At 36.4% G+C, this 23358-nt stretch overlaps 1 protein-coding gene and 1 pseudogene across 5 annotated transcripts in view; both read left to right on the forward strand.

Moving 5' to 3' along the window:
- The window catches only part of SYT1 (synaptotagmin 1), a 592766-nt gene that overhangs the window by 427863 nt on the left and 141545 nt on the right, over positions 1–23358 (forward strand). For 3 of the 5 annotated variants that reach the window (XM_037987647.2, XM_037987645.2, XM_008004109.3), the window contains 3 exons: positions 23–145; positions 4000–4167; positions 7317–7484. In XM_037987647.2, the coding sequence (XP_037843575.1) occupies positions 23–145; positions 4000–4167; positions 7317–7484 (459 nt within the window). The remainder of the gene's footprint in view (positions 1–22; positions 146–3999; positions 4168–7316; positions 7485–23358) is intronic. The other 2 variants (XM_037987655.2, XM_008004112.3) reach the window with 1 other exon arrangement.
- On the forward strand, positions 12813–16503 carry LOC119620288 (RE1-silencing transcription factor-like; annotated as a pseudogene).

Raw genomic sequence — 23358 nt, forward strand, 5'->3', positions numbered from 1 at the left:
TGATCCATTTCTCTATACATAGGCCCTCAAGGATGATGATGCTGAAACTGGATTGACTGATGGAGAAGAAAAAGAAGAACCCAAAGAAGAGGAGAAACTGGGAAAACTTCAATATTCACTGGATTATGATTTCCAAAATAACCAGGTCTGAAGTGGAGAAATGTCTTCAAATTCCATTATGTTTTCTGAAATTACCAAGTAGAAATTGCAGCAAGATACTTCTTAAAATATTTTGTTTGCTGCGAGCAGAAAATGCAATTATCAACGCTATGGATGAAATAATTTCTAAGAACAGGCAGTCCCCTACTTGCTAATTTAACTTCTGGTAATTAGAATTCACAGTATTCAACCGATTACATCTACTTGTGGCACTTTCAGCAGGCAGACAGAATACAAATTAACTTGAAGCAGTCGGTCTGCTTCTGAGAGGTTCTAGCCACAGTCTCACCTTCTCAGCTCCCTCAGCCCGAGCTGCAGCAACCTCCCTTGGACTCTACAGATTTAGAACTAGACAGGGCTAGGGGCCTTTGAGTTCGGCCACTATTCTAGCCAAAGTTTTGAAAAACGATAGAATGATTTGATAAGGGATCAAAGATGAAAAATTGACTCTGGTCCTTTAAATTTAAAAGCAGGATTGCCTTATATGGTACTAGGTGAAACTCCTAGTGCTAATGAGATAGCAATTCTAAAAGAGTGAGAAGACCAGAGACTTACTTCTAGTGCCCAGGAATATTGCCCAAAAAGTGACAAGGAATTAAGAAGGTAACAAAACAGGCATTTTTGCTTCAATTTCTCGTAAAGTCATGAAATGCCACCTAGATGAATAATAGTGGCTACCTTTTGACTGCCTGTCAATAAAATAGAGATTGATGAAAGATAACTGTTAAAAGTCACTTTACATTTGAAGACATTCCAGGATCCACAACATTGATGAAAATGTTCCTTACCTTCTGAATTGTTACAGAAATGTGAAAGCTGGATAAGAATTAGGGGAATAAGCTAAGTTAGAGATCAGGTTTTTAAAACTCTGTAAGATAGACTGGGCGCGGTGGCTCACACCTATAATCCCAGCACTTTGGGAGGCTGAGGTGGGCAGATCACGAGGTCAGGAGATCAAGACCATCCTGGCTAACACGGTGAAACCCCATCCCTACTAAAAATACAAAAATTAGCCGGGCGAGGTGGCAGGCACCTGTAGTCCCAGCTACTCCGGAGGCTGAGGCAGGAGAATGGCGTAAACTCGGGAGGCGGAGCTTGCAGTGAGCCAAGATCGCCACTGCACTCCAGCCTGGGCTTGACAGAGCGAGACTCCGTCTCAAAAAAAATTTAATTTAATGTAATTTAATTTAAAAATGTGTAAGACATAGCCCTTCTCCAAGTAGGAAAGTTTTAAACCTCTCCAGTTCATTTTGCTTCACTTACCTTTTTGGGTAAAGAAGAACTGATGAATGTAAAATAAATACAGTTACTAGTAATGCAGCATGTGTTAATGATTTCCAGTTTGATGAGGAATGAACAATAAATAAATAAAACACCAATGCTCATCTTTTATGACTAACATCCAAAGTCAGTAGTGCTGTGAGAGCTCTAAGCAGTTGCAGAAATTCTGTATTTTATTTAGGAATTGACAGTTCAGATAATGTCTTCACTTTCTGAAGTTTCCAGAGGGTTCCTCATGAAGAATGTGTAAATATGCTGTCATAGTAAAAATAATTTTTTGATCAGCTTCATTATAGCCCTGGCTAGTTATTACATAATACGTTCTAGAAAACTACATTATTGGTTTACAGGTTCAGGTTTATAAGTCTACCATTTTTACTTAATTACATATGACGTTTGTGATCATTTCTATCACTTCTACTAAAATTTGAGCGTCAGGATTTGGTTAGGAGCAAAACCTCTTATTGATATATTCTAGGAGAGATCAAGGACAACTTATATTGGTCTTAATGTAGAACATATTTTCCAAAAAATTAATCCAACTTTCTATAGGCATCCAATACTTTTCTCATCATTTATTGACCATTCATATTTTCCAGTGGAAATCTAGTGGTGTCTCATCCTGGTTAGTCATAATTTTGAAGCTTTTAAGTTAGCTTTAATTATTAATACTGTAAGTATCATTTTACAAAGTAGCATTTTTAAGAAAATAATAACACTGAAAATATTTTTACCAAAATATAGTAAGAGTACATTTACTGTTCCCTTTCCAGCAAACATCAAATCTAAAAAGTTATTTCATTCTGAGAAACTGATGAATTTTAAAAATATGACGCATTGATTTTTTTCCCAAATATTCTCATTTGATTTATAAAGTGATTCCTAAGAGGCAGGAAGATAAAGTCTGAAAAACTTCATAAAGTTTGGATCAAATATGTATGTTTGCTTACCAAAACTAAAAGACAACCCTAACATATTTTAATTAAGACACTTTCATGGTAGAGAGAAATGTGATATTTATCTCTTAGGCAGAAGTCAGAACAAGGTTGGAAAAAGTAACCTCATTCTTTATTAACAAAATATCCGAAACTCTAAATCATAAATCATCTAGCTTCTAAAGAGTTGAAGCCATCTCTCTCGTGTTTTTTCCTGCTCAAAAGAAAATTGTTTATAAAAAGTGAGGATGAGGAAATAGAATCTTACTTATTCGCATTGCTGCGTAAAGGTAAATACCAAATACAAATTTAGCAAACAGAGAGACAGACATTTGCTTTACTAATCTTGTCTTTATAATCTGATGCCTATTTTAGCTGTTTTTTGACCATCTGTCTGTGTTTTGTGTACCTACAATCTAGCATTCTTATTGCCATTGTCATATCATGATTCCACAAAAAAGATATTGAAGCATTAAAATGGAAACAACATAATCATTCAGGTTATTGGTCCATGTTAAAAATTGAGCCACCTAGCCAAAATGCACTTAAGTACATGGCGAGTCACAATTAAAATGGCTATGCTTTTTTTTTAAGGAGGTGAATTGCTGTTTTACTCTACTAGTTAAAAAGGCATGAACTCAAATTCTCAGACTGTGATGTAAAAACCTGTGGTGTTACTGCATTTACCAAATAGCATATACCTTGAATAACAATAAGAGTCTACTTTGTTTCCTGTATGGATCTAAATCAGTCTGTTGACGCAAAATCTGTAATGACAGAGTATCTATGATGGTGTACACACACCTCTTTTTTCTTTGCAAAAATATTAACAATGCCATAATACTTTAATATTCATAATGAGGCTTAAGAACGCATCAGTAAGAAAACAGACTTAAAGAAATGTAGATAGTTCTGTGGTGCTTGGAAAAAATAAAAAACATAGTTACTCAACATTAAAAAACCTCACCTCCAATCTCCCTTCCTCCCTATGAAGCTGAAATTACATTTCTTTGACTCCATGTCCTATATTTAAACACAGAATCTCACAGATAATAATCATTCTACTGTAAGTTAAAATAAATGTAGCCAGCGCCCAAGTGAAGGTCAAATATAATAGAAACTAGAAGATCTTATTTTTTATCTCAAAATGCTACCCAATTTCTAAGAAATTTCTACTCAGCTGGTCTGAGGCTTTGATAAAGAATAAAAGCTTCCCACTTTATAATTACAAACTTGCGATTGCTTAACAATGTATTTTCACTTACAAATCATGCTCTGGAAAGAAAAACAATGCACAAGGGTTTTTAGCAACTGGAAAGTTATTTGATTACAACTCTTTTGAAAAAATGAACTCCATATTTAACTGCAACCAGCAACCTTTTAAAAAGCCTCCTTTGTGCTTAAAACCAGGCTTCCCAGAGCCTGCATCTGTCATAATTGGGTTTCCGAAGTCTACATAGCTTACTTCATTTGCCTTCTGTATTCAGACTCATAAGAGAATAAGAGTTTATTAAAACGAAATAGGAAGAGGGAGAAATTCCAATATGCAGCATTGTGAACAAATCGATCTTTTCCAAAACGTCCACTAATATTTATGTTTGCTGTATCCTCTCATTTATTTCAGCTGCTGGTAGGGATCATTCAGGCTGCCGAACTGCCCGCCTTGGACATGGGGGGCACATCTGATCCTTATGTGAAAGTGTTTCTGCTACCTGATAAGAAGAAGAAATTTGAGACAAAAGTCCACCGAAAAACCCTTAATCCTGTCTTCAATGAGCAATTTACTTTCAAGGTATTTTTTAATATTTATTTATAACCTTTCCTTTGTTGTTTTAGTTAAAAGACTGATCTCATCCTGTCACATACACAGACATGCACATGAATGCTTGTTCAGGGACTCACAATAATTCCAGTAAGAACATGCAAAATTCGTATCTTCACTACAGTCAAGATTCAATATTGCCTTTCAGTGTGTTCAGAGTACGATTCAGTTCAGTCATTTCGGAATGGAATTGACTAGAACATGACTAGGATGTCATAGTCACATCTAAAAAGTGAGATCCCTACCTAACATAAAGCCAAAAGAATGAAATCATCATTTTTCTAAATTTCAAAGTTCGTGAAAATAGGTACATCTGTTGCAATCCCAGGATTAAGTAAGCTATGTCCCAATGCTTAAATGGTACAAATAGACATGACTCTTGTAACAAAATTCTGTGTGTAGAAGGTCAGTTTGAGCACGTTAAAGTCATTCTTCTTAACTAATCAATAAAAGGAATATGAACACACTGTTTTATTGCATTTCTAGCCTTTTTCCTTTACTCTAGGTTCTGCCCGGATGTTCTTCATCTTGTTGAGGCACCTCAGTTGACAAACAATAACAGAGATTCCAGCCATATAATATCTCATCAGGAAAACATGCCCTGCAGGTCTCCAGGATCTTTGTGGATCTAGGCTTGAAATCATTCATAAAAACAATTCTTTTGGTGGATATCTTTAACATGCGAAAAAAAACTTTCTAATGCATTACTCAGAACAATATGTTTGTGAAAAATGAAATGTCTGTGAATATGCCAGCAGGCTAATTCAAAATCACCGCGTCCATCAGCCAGGCTTAGCATGTGCCTTGTGTTAGCAAACATTCTGGGATAAAATAAATTGAAAATGAGGGCATGAGTCATTTTCTCAAACCTTGTTTTCAATTATGTAAAGGGGAAGTGTCTTTCTATTCACTCTAAAATTTCTGAGTTTTCAAGACAAAGGTCCCTCATGGATTGTCAGTAATCTTATTTAAAATCTGGTTTTGCTGTACCTAGACAGTGAATTTAAATTAGCAGTAAAGACATTCTGGAAATACTCAGCTCATGAAGAGTATTTGCTCATGAAGCTTAATCACTGTAGTCAACATACCACAAAACATAAAGTGGAAATAAAATTTTAAAAATATTGTAATAGTAATCACAGTTGTTTTATTCATCTATTTATTAACCTTAACTTAGGTCAGCAGTTTCTGACCAAAACTTAGTGAGGAAATTCTTAAATTATATGAGCTAATGTATTGGGGCTTTGTTTTATATTGCATTACCTACATTATTATTTCTTTTTAAAAATGCTAATGATTTTATTAGTAATTTCTATAAAACCAAGTATAATTATTGAAATTTTTGAATTCTCTATACATTTTTTTCAAGTTTCATTTTATTTCAGACAGGTTGATCAAACTGTACATAATCCACAGTATAATATATTCTGCTATATTTAAAAACACTTCAATTTTTCTAGAGAGCTGGTTAGACATTGTAGATTACTCATCTTGAAATGCCAAGAGGCAATATGATATAGGAATGGAAGCATAAAAGACTTTAAAGAGGGCTGGCTTTACAATGGATTTAAACACTGAACAGGAACTCAACAAGCCTGAAACTAAATTCGTCTTCTTTTCCTCCAAACAGTTATCTGAAGGAGCTAGTAATCATTCAAACAATAAATATTTTCAAGGGCTTCTTCTGCGCTAGGTGTTTTACATATATTCATTCATCCCCAAAACAGCCCCATGAAGCAGCCATTATTACAGTATTTTCACAATTTAATAGATGAATAAACTGATGTTTAATCATGTGCCCCAGGCCCTTTAGCTGGAAAGTCCAAATCTGGTACAAGGTCTGTCTGACCCCAAGCCCAGATTTTTGACTGTTGGCTCTTTGAGTACAATCATTAGAAAGTCTAGAGAGATTTTAGATATACAATAAAATTTTCAAGGGTTTAATCCCTACTCTAAAATATTTTGTTTCTTTCTTTGAGAGTCAGCCCTTTGGAAGGGTTTGTTTTCCATTCCTTCTAAAATGGAAAAAGTATGATGCTTACTTTTTAATCATAACGTCTTAATAAAATAATCAGATTCCAAACAGATGATACATAAATGACAGAAAAGAAAAACTCTTTGGAAAACTAAAATTTCTTCTATGTAGATGGCCTAATATTCTTCCTTTTCTTCCCTCCTTAATATACAGTTAATTGAGAAATGTTTGCTGAAGCATAAGACAACCATTTACACTGATAAAATAATAGGAAGTATATGAAAATTGATCAAACCTTTAAGACAAGTCTAAACAATTTCTTAATTAGGTATTTCTACCCAGTTACTGAAGTGTAGCTTACTTGGATTGCACTGCTTTCACTGAATATTAAAAATGTCACTAATAAACATCCCAACCCATAGCATCTGTCCCAGATATATTTGAACAGCTGGAGAATTCATCAGTTCTTGGCCTTTTGCCACCACTCATCCTAAAACATGTCATATCCAAGAATGAACTTCAAAACCCATATTATAATGCACCTCTGATATTCAAAACATCAATTTCCTAGTCAGTTCTTGTCAATCAACAAATTATTTTAAGGAGTAGGTGAGGCACTTGTGAATATCATTTCAATCCTTTCAGACTCCTTGCATAGTCTTTAATAAATCATTGCTCCATTGAACTGTGGCATTTAAATGCCTTGAAAGAGTTAATGGAACATTTGAAAAAAGTTATTTGCCCCTCAGTAAGTTACACCCTGACAGTATAACTTATAACAACAATAACAACACAATATTCTACAAGAAAAACTTATTTATAGTCAGATGCAATTGGCTTGTTTATTCTTTTATTAATCTTAAGGATTCATAGCATGACTAATAGCAGGATCCATTATTAATAATGCTAACAGCTTCTAGAACTTTGAGATAAAGCAATAAATCACTAAAAATTCCCATTTTCTCTCAAGTAATTTTAGCCTCAAGCAGTTTGTCAAAAGTCTCAATTTAAAAAATAACCAAAGACAAAATTATATCCCTGTTCTTTTTATGCAACATAAATATTAAATTAAGCACCATGAACAAGTAACATGTTTTAAGCATTTTTGTGACTGGATATTTTATCCTCATCGCTTTTTATTTAGGTGCCATACTCGGAATTGGGTGGGAAAACCCTGGTGATGGCTGTATATGATTTTGATCGTTTCTCTAAGCATGACATCATTGGAGAATTTAAAGTCCCTATGAACACAGTGGATTTTGGCCATGTAACTGAGGAATGGCGTGACCTGCAAAGTGCTGAGAAGGAAGAGGTAAGGCAATTATTAGCATTTCTAACATCACAAGCTGTACTCGCCAGTTGCTGCTCATATAATAACTTACTGAGAAATACTCTTTACAAAGGGGGGTGTAGGCCTCTAGCTGTTGAGAGCTGGTAAAATAGGGACAAAGGCATTGCACCACTTTGTTAAAAAGTGTACAGGTCTTCTGGGTGTTATTTGAAAGGAGAGAGAGAAATTTGTATACTGGATCTAGAAACAGCAACCCTGGACACAAACAAACACACATGCACACAGGAACTCTTTCTAAAAGCTTACAAAAGGCCACACACACTCATAAACTACTGCTTTAAAAGGACAATGAAAAATTATTTTATTTCTCATATTTTTCCACAATCATTTTGTGTTTTCTGCTTAGGTTACGTAGCTATTACACAGAAATAAAATGGTACTTTTTCCTTGATTGTTTCTTCATATCACAGACAGTTCATTGTTTCTCCTAAAGATATGAGAGCATAATTGGTGAAACATCAAATATAATTCACAAAGCCTGATATTAAATCCATTTTTTAAATGACTCACATTTTATGCTACTCCTCACATTGTTTATCCCCAGTTTTAATAGTTTAGCCCAGTATTTTTCCATGACTTAAAAAGGGAAGTTCAATATGTTCAGTGCATTTAAGCTTCATAATAATCAATTGTATCTGATTATGCAATGCCTGCCTGGCACCAGCATTTTTCTCTGCAAATATTTCAGTGGAACAATACTAGAAAAGCAAAAAACCCGTAGCTTCTCCAAATTCCTAAAACAACTCCTTTCCCAGTCACTCTTTAGTTCCTGACATACAGCTGTAATTACCCAAGGGATGGCTGACCGCTCAGTCATTTAGGATCTCCAGGTCCCTAGGATTCCCTGGCCTCTTGGGGTCCCCAGGGAGATCACGGAGAGAGTCAGACCTTCAGAGAAACTCAGTTAAGTCCATCACCTGGGAATCCTCTCAGCCTAAGGTCTGCTGTGACCAATCTGAAGCTATGAACTTTATACCCCCTATATGATGAAATGAGGTTTTAGAACAGGCCTATTAATTCCCATGATGAAACAAGTTTTCACTCTAAAATTGCTATTTGATATTTGATTTTACAAAATGAGTCAAAAATACTTAAGTTAGGCTTTGCTTTTTTTGGGAAAAAGAAAAGTATATATACTTATACTTTCCCAACAGAAAGCAGAGCTTTAAGTATTTGTGTATATAATATTCATGTATACATATTTTATATATATATATATATATATATATATATGCCATCTCAATAGCTAAGAATGTTGACTAACCTTTCTTAGACATTGAGACAGATTTAGCCCTACTGTGGATATTCAAGAATACCCAAGAAAAAGACTGAGTTTTAAAATCATATGATTTTATGGATAGTTCTTTCCTATAAGTGAACTAATAGTAATGTTACAGACATCTTAATGAAAAAAATTCAATCATTCAATTACAGTGTTCATAATTATTTAACAAAGTAGTGAGATATTTCATTGAATATTTTATTGAAGTGTTTGACTTTGTGTAAATTGTTTGGGGGGAAAAGTAGGACCATAACAAATGTTTATTAACTGATTGGTTTTCATTAGTTGGCTGGTGTTTGGTTGGCTTATTCGTTGAATATGAGAACATGAACCATTGGTACTTCACAATGCCCACCTGTGCAGCGTGCATGGCTCACACTTGTTACCTTCACCTGGATAATTATCAGGTGGTAATGACATCCCAGATCACACCCAGTGGGTTTCTGAAAAATTGTGAAATTTTTTTTTTTTTTTTCTGAGTTAAGGTAATGTAGACCATTGAGCAAGTTGCTTCTTCCATAAATCTTTGAGTACGAGCAGAATTTGAAACTTAACACCAAGTTGACAGGTTTCGCTCTAGAATCTAGGGGGTTAGGTACACTGCCCATTCAGAATTTTAACCTAGAAAGTGGCCTAACATGATTTGCCCCTTATCTTACTTACCAATGAAATAGAATAGAATATGAAGTACCCAGCATAGAGTCTGGCATATGGTAAATGTTCACTAAGTGAGAGCTCTCTCATACCTTTTTCTTGGTTAATTTTGTGTGTTCTTTTTTCCCATTTTGTGAGTTCATCTCCTCATTTGTTGTGTCCCTCTATTTTTATCTACTTCTCCATCCTTTTTCTCACCACTGCGCTCACTGAGTATCTGTAAGAGTTATTAATGGGAAATATTAATTTTATCATTACACTTGTAAAACTCTAGAGACTTTCCTCCTTGATTTCTACTCAGAAATAGAAATTTTTAGTTTTCAGTTGGACTATTTCTCTTTATCAAGATATAGGTTATAAAAAACTATATAAGACAGATGTCTAGCTTACAAAGTATCTCTAGATGACTAGACCCAGTTAGAAACTTTTTCATAATAAAGGAAGTAAGATTCCAATTACATTTTATATATGAAGAATTATATATTCTCAATGATATGTGCTCTAACATTGCATGCCACTGTCCATTAATTGCAGAAAATTATAATTGTGTGAATAAATTGAAGTCTTAGATTGACTTTAGTTTTATGATTTTAAAGAAATTGTTTTTCCAATTTACATGAGCAATTTTGTTCATGATTTTAGTTTTGCTTTCATCTAACAGTGTTAAGCGTTATTTTTAATGTCATAATGAGATGAAAGATATCAAAGAAAGTGAGAAAAAGGAATTCAAGGAACAGCTTTGGAATCTAGAAACAGTACTGCTAATCATAGTAAGCTGTTCTGCCAGAGACTTGGATTTAAACAGGTTAAATCAGACCCACTGACAGCCAACTCTGTGATGTTAATTAAATGCAGTCAGGTTTTGTTGCCAGAAAGTTGACAACTATAAGTCATAAGATGATGAAGTAATTGTGTAGCTTAAAGGATTATGTGCTACTTTTTGTGACCAAATTATGTGCAAGCAATTTAGAAAGAAATGGGAATGAACATGGATAGTGTAAGAGCTCATTTGGAAGTGATTAGACCCATGTTTAAAAGGAAGTAATGTGGAAGAGATAAGCTGTACCAGGAAGAGCAACAACAAAAGCACATGGTTCCCACTATTTGATTCTGTCCCTAGGTGGAAATATTACTGGTGAGGTTTCCATTTGGCTTGATCGTGTTCTGCAAATTTACACCATCAAAGCCACCTCACTGGTTCCATTCACTTGCCAGTTTGTTTTTTTAACGATGCATGGTCGACTACTTTCTTCCTCCACTTCCCCACCTTCTAACAGATGAAGGTGGAATTTGACCTTGGAGACAGGTCAACCTTTCTCTTATTTTTGTTTCTTTAAAACAGAAATATGTATCCTCTGAGTTCCTAGAGATGGTTATATATAAAACTGTTGTTTCTTAATTTTTTTCTTTCTCAGTATATGGCTTCAAAATCATCTTTGGTAATCAGTATACAATTCTTCAATGTGCAAAAGGTTACCAATATGTATAGTCCCAAGCTGTCTAAGTTGAATCTTCAAGATTTTCTTCTTTTTAATCTTTCAAAAAATAAGTATTTATGGTATACGCAAGTCAAACCTGAAACCAATCTTTATCATTTTAGAATAATCTATTTAAAATTTTGACTTAATTATTTCAAACATTACAATCAACAGCTGTGACTCCATTTTTCCCTTCTTATAAATTTCACTTATGTCCAATTTTAAAGTTGTCTCAGTTCTGTACCCCAGGATCAGATAGATCATCAAAGTATTTAAACCCTTTTTATTTTAACATTTTATTCCATTTTTAAAATTTATTTTTATCTCCATGCCTACTACTATATAGAGAGATATTTGTTATCTAAAAACAGCATAAGGAATAGACAGCACCAGAAAAAAAAACTAAGCCTTTTTTTAGCATTCCACCCTGACACGCTGCAAGCCCTCATGACTTGAGCAGTTACTGTTTTGTTTTGTTTCCATTAGAGAAAAAGTCTATCACCTCTGCTTTGTGTAAAATTTGGTAAAGAGTGATTTTTAAATGAGATTCTGTAATCTAGTGCAAATGGAAAAAAAATTGATTGCAGAATTAAAACAAGTTGGAACATAATTTAATTAGTATCCAAGCAGAAGGGAAGAGAAACTACTTTAATGCCTTAATGGAAAATCAATTTTGCAAGAAAATTTCACATTTTTAAGCCTAATTAGAAAAACATTTACTTCACAGAAAAGCATGTGAAGAATACATATTCAATCAAATGGCAACAGTTTTTTAACCTCCAATGGTCAATTCCTTGGTACTTCTTCCGAGTGAGTTAAAGTCATTATTCCTTATGGCATCTTTTACGCCCAAGGGTCATGAAAGAAGTGATGCTGTTTCTAAGTACATTTAGCAATCAGATGGCAACTATGCTCTCCAAGAATCTCCACCCACCAATCAATGCCCTGATTGGAAATCCTTATAAAAGGTTAATTGCTGGAATTTTAAACATGGATGCCAGTAAGAACCTTCCTGGTCATTCACAACCTATCACATTTAAGAAATGCAACAAAAACATTAATTTGCATCCATAGCATTTCAGGAAGTTATACTTGTTCTTCTTTACTTTTTCATTGTCTATCTTCCCCACTGGACTGAAACTCCATCCAGGCATCAGCCATTTCTATGGTTCCTCACCAAGGTTACTTACAGAGGCAAGAACACAGTAGGCGTGCAAAAATATTTTTGAATGAATGAATGGAGTTTGAATGAATGTTTATTATACGGTAGGAAATGTTTCCAAACGCCCTTTTTAAAGTCCATGTTAATAGTCATTGTGTTCTTATTTTACAAACGATGGTTAAAGTATTCTGAAAGCTGAGGAGCAAAATGTCCTAGCTCTGAATGCTGAAAATAGTTTAGTGCCTCTTTGGGATTTTTTTGGTATGTTTCTTTAAAGACAGAGGCAGTACAGATGCTTAGCAAAATCAACCTTGTTACTGTTTTTGTTTCTGGTTTTGAAAATAATAGATTTTGTCTCAATAACTTTTGTTTGTTAAAGGCTTATTCAGTGTCTCCCTCTCTGTAACCCTCTTTTTCATCCTGTTTCCATAAGGCACACGGAGTTCATAGATTACCTTAATTTAACTTTTGTTTAAATTTAAGACTTAAAGCTATGGTGTAAGTCTCTGCCTACATCATGGAAATTGATCCAGAGGAAAATGCGAAAGAATTAGTTCTAGGGAGAACTCAAAGAATGGGAACAAAATCTAAGTTTATCATGCCTAGAATATTTGTTGTTAATCAATTTTATAATATAGTGGATATCGTTTAGTAGTATTGAATTATTTTATAGTATATTAAAACTATTAATATATATTAGTGTACCTAGTATCTATGTGTCCATATCATGAGACTTGGAACATATTGATTTCCCTTTAAACTGCTACAGAAGTATAAATGTGTTTTATTTTTTATGGTATCTTGGGCCATAGCTGTGGTTTGAGTTTGAGTCTTTGGTTAGAATTTCTGTCACCAATTGTAATTGTATTCTTATGCATAATAAATGTTATCCACTTCATGATGTGGTTTCCAAGAACATGATAGGAAAAAGCAAATAACTTGGAATATCTCTCTAGTATGTAAGACTGTAATTTGCTTGCCTTTCCGATTAAAAAGACTTTTCAGACACAGGTAAAAGAAATCCAGATTCTCACTTCAGAGTTTCTAAACAAAAATCCAATATTTTTTATTTTAAATTCCCTAGAAAAGTAATATAAATTAGACTCTAATTTGAAGCAACAATTAAAGCGAGGAGAGACCCTGGACATTTTCAAAATGCACTTTGGCTGCCTTCCATTGTTCTCCCTCCCATTGTCATACTTTAGCCTACTGCACCTGCCTTCCTTGTCACAGTGATAACCACCCAAAGGTCTGGGCTGACAGCCTGGCTCTCTAGCTTCCAAAGTTCATCTTCTTTAAAGTTTATATCAACTTCTCTACCTATGCTATAAACACAAATAATAGCTACCATTTACTGAGAGTCTACTGCATGCTGACAAAAAAAAAAAAAAAAAAAGATCGTAACGTTCTTCAAAATTGGCATTATCAAATCTGTTTTACAAAATAGGGAAGGAAGGGAACTGAGACCCAGGAAAGTTTAAGTAATGTGTCCAAGTTTACACAGGCAATGCCATAACTACAATTCAAACACAGGTCTAAAAGCCTACACTTTCCATTTTTTGAGATTGAGTCTCACTCTATCGCCCAGGCTAGAGTGCAGTGGTGTGATCTCAGCTCACTGCAACCCCTGCCTCCTGGGTTCAAGCGGTTCTCCTGCGTCAGCCTTCCAAGAAGCTGGGATTATAGGTGCCTGCCACCATGCCCAGCTATTTTTTGTGTTTTTAGTAGAAATGAGGTTTCATCATGTTGGCCAGGCTGGTCTCGAACTCATGACCTCAAGTGACCCACCTGCCTCAGCCTCCCAAAGTGCTGGGATTACACGCGTAAGCCACTGTACCCGGTCCACACCACCTTCCGTAAAGAGTCTCTCTTGGTCTTTTCAGGTCTGTCTGGCTCCCAAACCCATTTTCTCTCTACACTGCCATATTGCCACTAAGAGAGGGCAACGATATTGTCTGTTTTGTTTATCTACTTATGCCCAGCACATTGCACTATGACTACAACATCCAAGGTGCTTAAATATTTCCAAATAGATTGGTTGAACAAATTAGAATTTAACAAACATGCCTTCTAATGTTCTATCACCTTTGAGAGAGTCATCTTTGAAAGATACAGTTATTCCAGTTGCACTGTGGTATCCCCAAATATTTTTTAATTCTAATCCCTCTCTCCAAATATCTTTCTCGGTGTATAATACATTATCTGTTCTCAATAATGATTTTTCTTTGTCTTGAAAAGGTAAATTTCATTGAAATGGCCATAACTATGGAGGGTCAAATACAGGCTATTAGTTGATGATCGAATTGGGTAAAACAGTTGTAATTACTGTGGGAAAGTAATGAGATGGACGTTCTTATGAGGTTTATATTCTGACTCTGTCCTAAATGCTTTGAGCATTAACATTATTACATGGTCTCTCAAATGATTTGCTATGGGGAAAATTCTCATTAGGCGATATAAATTCTGATACAAGTAGTACCAAGAAAATATAATTGTTTGAATAGAAATCAATGTAAGTATTAGGTTTTCTTTTTATCCAAAGAATAAAAGGACTGAGAGTTTTCAGTTGAATTTTAAATAAAGCAGAGCAAAGTGGTTTTGGGAGCCTGGGTTTCCTGTATATAGGCTGGCAGAGCAGAAAGTGAGGAGTGGGTATTGAAATGGGAACAAATATAAAACAAAAGGAGAATGAGAACAATGATGTAGACAAGAGCAGTCTTGTTTACATCTGGTTTTTCATATTATTGAAATAATGAAGAGGGTTTTGAGTGGGAAGCAGTGTGAGCAACGCAGGAGAATGCTTTGTTCTGTCTTCCATGGATTTAAACCTTTTAAAATGTAATCTTTTCTCTTGAGTTCATCATATGCTTGGGAGCAATTTTTTTATCTTGTTTGTGAATCTTCAAATGAGATGTTTTTACCTTCTGTCTTACTCCTACCTACCTTTGAGCAGGCCAAATGTTTGTGCTGTAAAATCTTTAATCCATTACAATCTGTTACTCTGCAATTAGATGAAATGTCAGTGATTGAGTTGTGCTAGTTGTACTACAGAATAAGGGAGGAGAATGAGGACTCGCTGAAAAACAAGAGCTTAAATAAAGAATTCGAGAGAGGAAGCATACACAGACACAAACTTACTTGCTTTAAACATGATTAAATTATTGCCAATTATGAACAAGAACTTTTAAATACTGCAAATTAATTTTATTTATTCATTCTTTCATTGATTCATCATATATTAAGCCTCTTTTATAAGCCAGGTATTGTGCTAATTTCAGGGTATATAGTGGTGAATAAGATAGACCCCCACGTCCGGCCACCCGACCTCCCGAGCCTGCAGGGCTGAGGCTGGAGTCCTGCCAGACGCCGTGGGGGGAGTGAAGTTTGCAAACTTCCAGGGCGCCTGGCCCTGGGTGTTGGGTGAGCCCGGGGGTGGTCGGAGGGACTCGGGGGCAGCTGGAGAAGCCCAAACGCAGCCTGCGTGATTACAGTTATGGCCACCCAGGTGATGGGGGAGTCTTCTGGAGAAGGGCTGTTTACCGGCAATGGCGACGTTGGAATGGCCTTGCCTAACGGCATGTATGACTTGCATGATCTCTCTAAAGCTGAACTGGCCGCACCTCAGCCTGTCATGCTGGCAAATGTGGCCTTCACTGGGAAAGTAAATGGCAGCTGCTGTGATTACCCGGTCCGTGAAGAAAGACAGATGGCAAAATTGATGCCTGTTGGCAACAACTTTTCAGATAGTGAAGAAGGAGGGGGACTTGAAGAGTGCTGAAATAAAAGGTGAACCTCATGGGCTGAGACGTTTGGAACTCAGCGTTGTAGAACTTCAGCCTGTATTTGACGCATCAGCTGCTCCAGAGATTTACAGCTCAAATAAAGAGCTTCCTCCTGAAACACCTGGAACAGAGGACAACGGCAAGAACTCGAAGACCAAATCCTTTTGCTGTAAGTCATGCCAATATGAAGCAGAATCTGAAGAACGGTTTGTGCATCGCCTCAGAGTTCACAGTGCCAAGAAATCTTTTGTGGAAGAGCGGAGAGGCCGGACGCGGTGGCTCACGCCTGTAATCCCAGCGCTTTGGGAGGCCGAGGTGGGAGAATCACCTGAGGTGGGGAGTTCGAGACCAGCCTGACCTACATAAAGAAACCCCGTCTCCACTAAAAATACAAAATTAGTCTGGTGTGGTGGCACATGCCTGTAATCCCAGCTACTCGGGAGGCTGAAGCAGGAGAATCGCTTGAACCCAGGAGGCGGAGGTTGCGTGCAGTGAGCCAAGATCACGTCATTGCACTGCAGCCTACCCAAGAGCAAAACTCCGTCAAAAAAAAAAAAAAAAAAAAAGGCTCGGTGGCTCACGCCTGTAATCCCAGCACTTTGGAAGGCCGAGGCGGGTGGATCACGAGGTCAGGAGATTGAGACCATCCTGGTTAACACGGTGAAACTCCGTGTCTACTAAAAAAAAAAAAAAAAAATCAAAAAATTAGCCGGCTGTGGTGGCGGGCGCCGATAGTCCCAGCTACTCGGGAGGCTGAGGCAGGAGAATGGCGCGTGAACCCTGGAGGCGGAGCTTGCAGTGAGCCGAGATCACGCCACTGCATTCCAGCCTGGGCGACAGAGCAAGACTCTGTCTCAAAAAAAAAAGAAAAGAAAAGAAAAGAAAAAGAAGGGAAGGGGGAACGGAGAAGCAAGCAAAAGCCAGGGAATCTGGCTTTTCCACTGCAGAAGAGGGAGATTTCTCCAAGGTCCGTATTCGCTGTGACCGCTGTGGCTACAATACCAATCGATATGATCCCTATACTGCACACCTGAAACGCCACACCAGAGCTGGGGATAATGAGCGAGTCTACAAATGCATCATCTGCACATACACAACAGTAAGCAATGTGTTTGGAAAGTGTAAGCCTGGAATTAGGAGACGTAATTATTCCTCCAAGAATATCACTTGGGAGATTCCAAAGCCATAGCTATTACATGGCAAACTAGGATAAGAGGGGTAGTATGAATGCTCGCAGACCAGCTGCAACTTTCCTATACAGTGAAAAAGGCTGGGGAAACAAGTATAGGTCATATTTTTTTTAATCATACTTTCTCAAGGATCTCCACAAACTAGTGGGTGTCCTCGCTGTCTGTGTGACAGCCTCTTTCTACAGGTGAGGCCTCAAATGAATTGCAGCTATCCTAGTGTTCCTGTGGGGGTACTTTGTATGAAAAAAGGGCATGTACTCCAAAACATTTTTGTAGGTTCTTTGGCGAGGCACCAAAGAGTACGAAAGAATCCAATATAGGATTTTTCTTACTGATAGCAGTTATTCGTTGCAGTAAAAAAAAATATGATCCCAGTAGGGAACCTTGAATTCTGACCTCCCATATTCTGTTTTGAAACAATCACTGTATGTTTTTTTTTTTTTTTCTTTTTTTTTTTAATCTGATGATCTCTTTGAGGGCAACTTCAGATTTTGGCAGTAAAACATGAAAGATTAGGAAAAGCATTAATAATCTGTGAGTGGAAAACTTGTTAAAAATCTGAGAGTAAAGTTTGAGTTAAAAGTTGTGGAAAAACTTTTAACATGGAAAAACATGGAATTGACTGGGAGGCCAAAGATTTTAAAAAGCAGAAGATTCTTCTGTTAAGACGTGAGGAGTAAGTTGTGTGATAATGCTGTGTGTTTTGTGTGCATGAACGGAAATTGTAAATGTTGAATTCTAGGCTCCAATGATCACTGTCAACAGAAGATCAAGCTGCAAATATTTATGCTTTAAAACTTAAATTATAAAGCTAGTTAAATCTTTCTAACAACTAGTTTTAATGTTCATGGGTACATTTTACCTAAGTTACTGTTAACATTGTATAGAGAAAGATTCATCTTAAGCACAGATTGGCTATCAGGAATTATTTTGGGGAAGAAGTTTTTTTGTGGATTCTTTCATACTGCAAAAGAAAATCCATTTGCCTTCTGGGGAATTGAGCTAAATTCTAATCTAGTCTTTAAGACTAGAATGCTAAAAACAAAGACACGAAGGAAATTAAAACCCCTTATTATTAAATTGATTTGTAAAAGCGTTGTTACTGGAAATTGATTGGACTTGAGGCCTTCTTCCAGAAAATAAGGACTTGATTGTCAGGCCTGTATTAGGTTGTGAACCTTGATGCCATGTATTCATACTTACTAGAAATTGTTTCAGTGAAAAGCACATTAGCAGTATGAACTTCTGGTCCAGTTGGAAGTTCTTCCATTTGAAAAACATGATATTTGCATGGAACTGTTTGCATCTTTTTGTTTTCTAGTGCCACTCGCCCACACTGGATAGAATTTAAGCTAGAATTTTCCCTTTTGATAAAAGAACAAAAAATGAACATGTTATTTGTAAATTGATGTGTAGTAACTAGTGATAAACTTGAAACATATGACAAGCCTGATCTTAGGTAGTTATGAAAATGAATCTCTTACCTATCTTTTGAATCTATATTCACATTGGTTTTTAAGACTTTTAAGTTATATTTTTTCATTTTTTCTTCAGAGCTGCTTCTTATTTGGGGGCCACTTTTTTCTTTTATTGTGTAATTCATCAGGGGCTGCTTTTTTTTTTTTTTTTTTTTGATAAGGCTTATAACTATGGCTGGATGTTTTGCTCTAGTCTTCTAAGAAGGGCCATTTTATTTTTCAGAGTCACTTATAAAGTCATGTGTAATTAACTTTGGAGGAGACTGTTTTGCATATGACTGCTGCTACAAATTAAAACCCAAGTAGACCTCATTGCATGTCACCCTATGAATGCTTACAATGGAAGGAATACCTTGCCTGTAGTATACTGTCACTTCTGGACTGAAAAGCTGAGGAAGAAACTTAATTTTCTTTTTTGCATAAGTCAGAAAAACTTACTACTGTCCCCAGTTTCCTGGTTGACCCCAGCAGATGAAATGAACAGATAGTGTTAATTCAGATTGAAGAAATTATCTAAATCTTGGCTTGCGTAGATTTACAATCTACATGCAGTATTAACTAAATCAGATAGCTTTTACAGTTTCACATGTGTACATAGGTTCCCTCCCCGTCCCTTCCATACCCATTAGTTATTGAACTTTCTAACGCTAATTCTATTGAAACATTACAACAGTGTTTTGTTGCACCAGTTTTATAAACTTATGCAGTGCAATACGAGTTATTTTTCTGAGGCAAACCAAAGGTAAATTTCTCAAGGTTCTTGCTGCCTTCTTTAGCAGCATTTGAGGGAGGATCTTTTACACATTTGTAACAGATAAAAATAAAGCAGATTGCAAATTCTTTTTTTAAAATCTTAAACCATGTACCAAGATTTTGGTCCAAGTTGTGTAGGATAAGTTAAACTTAAATTGCATTCTGTTAACCAATATGAGTGTATTTCTGTAAGCATAGTTATGTTGGAATACAGTTTTAAAAAGAAAAAAAAATCGACCCACTAAGCTCAGTCAATTAAAAATTAATAGTGAGACAGAACTGCAGGGTAGATTATAACTCAGCCTATGTGGATCACCATGACTCTGCTTACTACTGATGTGTCCTTTGGCTTGTTGCTTAATCCTTTCATAAAATGAGATTAATATTTACTCACCTCCATGAGTTGTGACACACTCCAAATGAAATAATTAATGTAAAGCACTTAGAACAATACTGGGCACCAGATAAACTCTCAAAAAATATTAGTGGTTTTTGTTATTGAAAACATTGGTCAGAGAGCCCTTATTTCCTTGCCAGCTGAAAAGCATTTCTCTGATGACTAGACTTATATCTTTCCTTTTTTGAGGACACTGGGACAGCCTAAGTGTTCAGAAGGCATTGTCATATATGGTTTTAATAAAAGAGTGGATATCTGAACCTAGATCCCATGTGCGAGAGTCTGTGGGGTGTAAAAAGATTTCACAAAGACGAACCCAGTTTAAGGCTCAGCACGTGTGCGTGGAAGATAGTGCTACCATGGTGTGACCTCAGTGATTGTGCACCAATTAACTCCTCTAAGCTCTGACACCCCACAAAGGAACTCAAAGTTTCAGGCTCTGCTAAAATAAGACAGACAATAACAAGTGTTGGCAAAGATGTGAAAAAATTGGAATTCTTATACATTGCTACTGGAATGTAAAATGATGTGGCCACTTTTGAAACCAGTTTGACAGTTCCTCAAAATGTTAAATAAAGTTGCCATGTTACCCAACAATTCTACTAAGTTCTACCCAAGAAAAATGGAAACTCATGTATATACACCAAAAAAAATGTGCAAGAACAGTAGTAGCATTTTTCATAACAGCCAAAAAAGTAGAAACAACCAAAATGTTCATCAAGTGATGAATGGATAAACAAAATGTGGTATATCCATACAATAGAAATTACTTAGACATAAAAAGAAATGAAGTCTTGATACATGCTATAACACTGATGAACCAAAATAGGCAAATCCACAGACAGACAGAAAGTAGATTCATGCCTAAGGGTAGGGATAGGATAGGGAATGGGGAATGGGGATGATGGGTATGGGATTTTTTTGGGAGTGATAAAAATCTTCTAGAATTAGATAGCAATGACGGTTACACGATCCAGTGAATATACTAAAATCCACCAAACTATACACTTTAAATGGGTGAATTTTATGGTATGTGAATAAATACCATTTTTCTCAATAAGCTATTTCTTATCTTCTGTTTTCCTTATTTTTAAATTAAATAAAATTTTAAAAAAATTATCTGAGACAGGGTCTCTTTTTGTCACCCAGACTGGAGTACAGTGGCACAATCATAGCTCACTGCAGTTTCAAACTCCCAAATCCAAGGAATCCTTTCACCTCGGCCTCCTGAGTAGCTGAGACTGCAGGCTGGCACCACCATACCCAGCTAATATTTTTTGTTTGTATGTTCATAGAGACAGGATCTTAGCATGTTACCCAGTTTGACCTCAAACTCCTGGCCTCAAGCAATCCTCCCACCTCAGGCTCATAAACTGTGACTCACCACAGCTGGTCCTAAATCTGTTTTTAAAAAAAGTTTCAGGGACAGAGATACCAAACATCAAAGCATGATGTTCCAGGCTGACTGGGGTCCCATGTGAAACAGCCCTCAGGTATGCTGGAAATGTCTTTCCTGGGGCTGTTTCAAAAGTTTTGGGATATTTGCTGAAAATATTCTAGTCTCTCTTTAAACCAGAACACTTGTCTCCAAAATCACACTCCTTATTACCATTTCTATTGATATAAGGGCAGTACTAAGGTTGCCTTTTTAGAGAGGAAGAACCCAGGCCTAGGACATATGCTAGCCACTGAGAACTCAGGATGAAAATGCCAGTTTTTCTGATTCCACAGCCATTTTCTACTAGTCTACTCTCCCTTAGGATAAGAAGTTTTATGCTTAATTCTCCTGATGTAAAAACAAAGTTTTAAACATGAAAACCAATCTTTTTGCAGCTTGTTTTCATACTGTAGCTGCTCAGAGATTCCCTAAGTTGCTCTTTTCTGGACCTTTTTTCTAGCAACATCATGGCTTTTTAAATTGAGATAAAATTGGCATGCAATAAAATGCACAGATGTTAAGTGTACAGTTCAATGAGTCTTGACAACTCTATACACAGTGTAACATCACTCCGATCAAGCTACAGAATATTTCTTACCCAAGAAAGTTCCTCATACCTCTTTCCAATGTGTCTTAGCCCTGGCTCCTAGAACTAACTTCTGTTCTGATTTTCCTTACCACAGATTAGCTTGCCTGTTTTGAACTATATACCAAGGAATCATATTATTTTGTGTCTGGCTTCTTCAGCTCAAGACGATGTTTTTGAGATTCTTCATACAGTAATATTTCACTCCTTTTTATTGCTAAGTGGTGTTCAATTATGTGAATATATCAAGATTTATCCATTTTCCAATTGGTGGACTTTTGGGTTACTTTCAGTTTGAGATTGTTAGGAATAAAGCTGTTGTACTTGTACAGCTTTCTGTGGACATATGCTTTCATTTCTCCTGAACTGCTGGTTCATAGGTAGGTATATGTATCACACTTCTTTGAAGCTAAAATGACCAGGACCCCAGGTAATAGTCTATATAGGAATGTATTGTGAGACCTACCATATATTTTCTTTTCATTCTCACTAGCCTCCTTGATGATGCTCATAACCACCTTGATTCTTGACCTGGGCACTATGTTTTCTATCCTGCACTGTACAGCTGGCACCTCATTACACACATGCTTATTCTCTAAGTGTAGGTGCATAGCCACACAATGCTGTTACAAAAAGATGCCTTGTTTAGCTGTTTCGTTGTCTCAATAGATAGAATATAAGCTTCTTATAAGTGAGGAAAGCATCTTAGCACTTTTTGACATCATAGTAACTAGCTCTTAGGAGAAAGCATGGCATGGATCAAATGAGCATAGGACTTGGAATCCAAATCACATCATCTCTGTGAGCCTCATTTCCTCCTATGCTAAATGTTATTGAAAAAATGTAAAATAAATTATGTACCTATGCGTTTGAAGTTTAAAAGTTATTTTTCAAGCATAGGTCTGTCCAATGCCAAATGAATTCCTAAAATAATCAGATATATCGAGTAGCTATTCACTTTCACTATTTTATGGTGGGAAAACAATCCATTGTTTCCAGAACCATTTAAAAAGTTTAGGAGCATTTTCACTCTCACTGCGGGGATGGTGAACATCTCAGTATCTTTATCACCACTTCCTTCCGTCCTTCCCAGATTTCAAGTGTCCGAAGGCAAAGTGGAATGACCCCTAAGCTTTTTTCAAAAGCTGATGGAAGAATTACCTGTCAGCCTACTTTGTGCAAAACAACTTCTGGCAATGGCTGTCACCCTGGCAGCCTTATCTCCACTCTTCTTACTTTTTGCTCTACTTTAAATGTCTCTCCAATCATTAATCATATGCAATTATTTTCCCTCTGGGACAGGCCACAGCAAAATTGCAAACTAGAGATGGCAGAGTACTCATTGGGGCGCCTTGCTCCTGGCCTTGAGGAGCTGGCAGACTTCTGGCTTGGAAAAGAGCAGAACATTGCACAGTGGGAGAATCCAGGGCACACAAGCCCAGCTCAAGCCAAGCTATCTACTTACAACTTTAAAATGCTTATAGGGCAGTGTTGTCAGAAGTGACTGTCGGGCAAAGTGTCAGAGCCCTGGCATCAGGAAGTGGTCAACTCACGTGTTGATAATTTACTGACAACAGCATAGGTTGAAAAGGAAAAGTGTATTAGAAAGAAAGAACACCACAGAAGAGTGCAGTA

The sequence above is a fragment of the Chlorocebus sabaeus genome, chromosome 11 (genome assembly GCF_047675955.1).
Source record: "Chlorocebus sabaeus isolate Y175 chromosome 11, mChlSab1.0.hap1, whole genome shotgun sequence".
Lineage (NCBI taxonomy): Eukaryota > Metazoa > Chordata > Mammalia > Primates > Cercopithecidae > Chlorocebus > Chlorocebus sabaeus.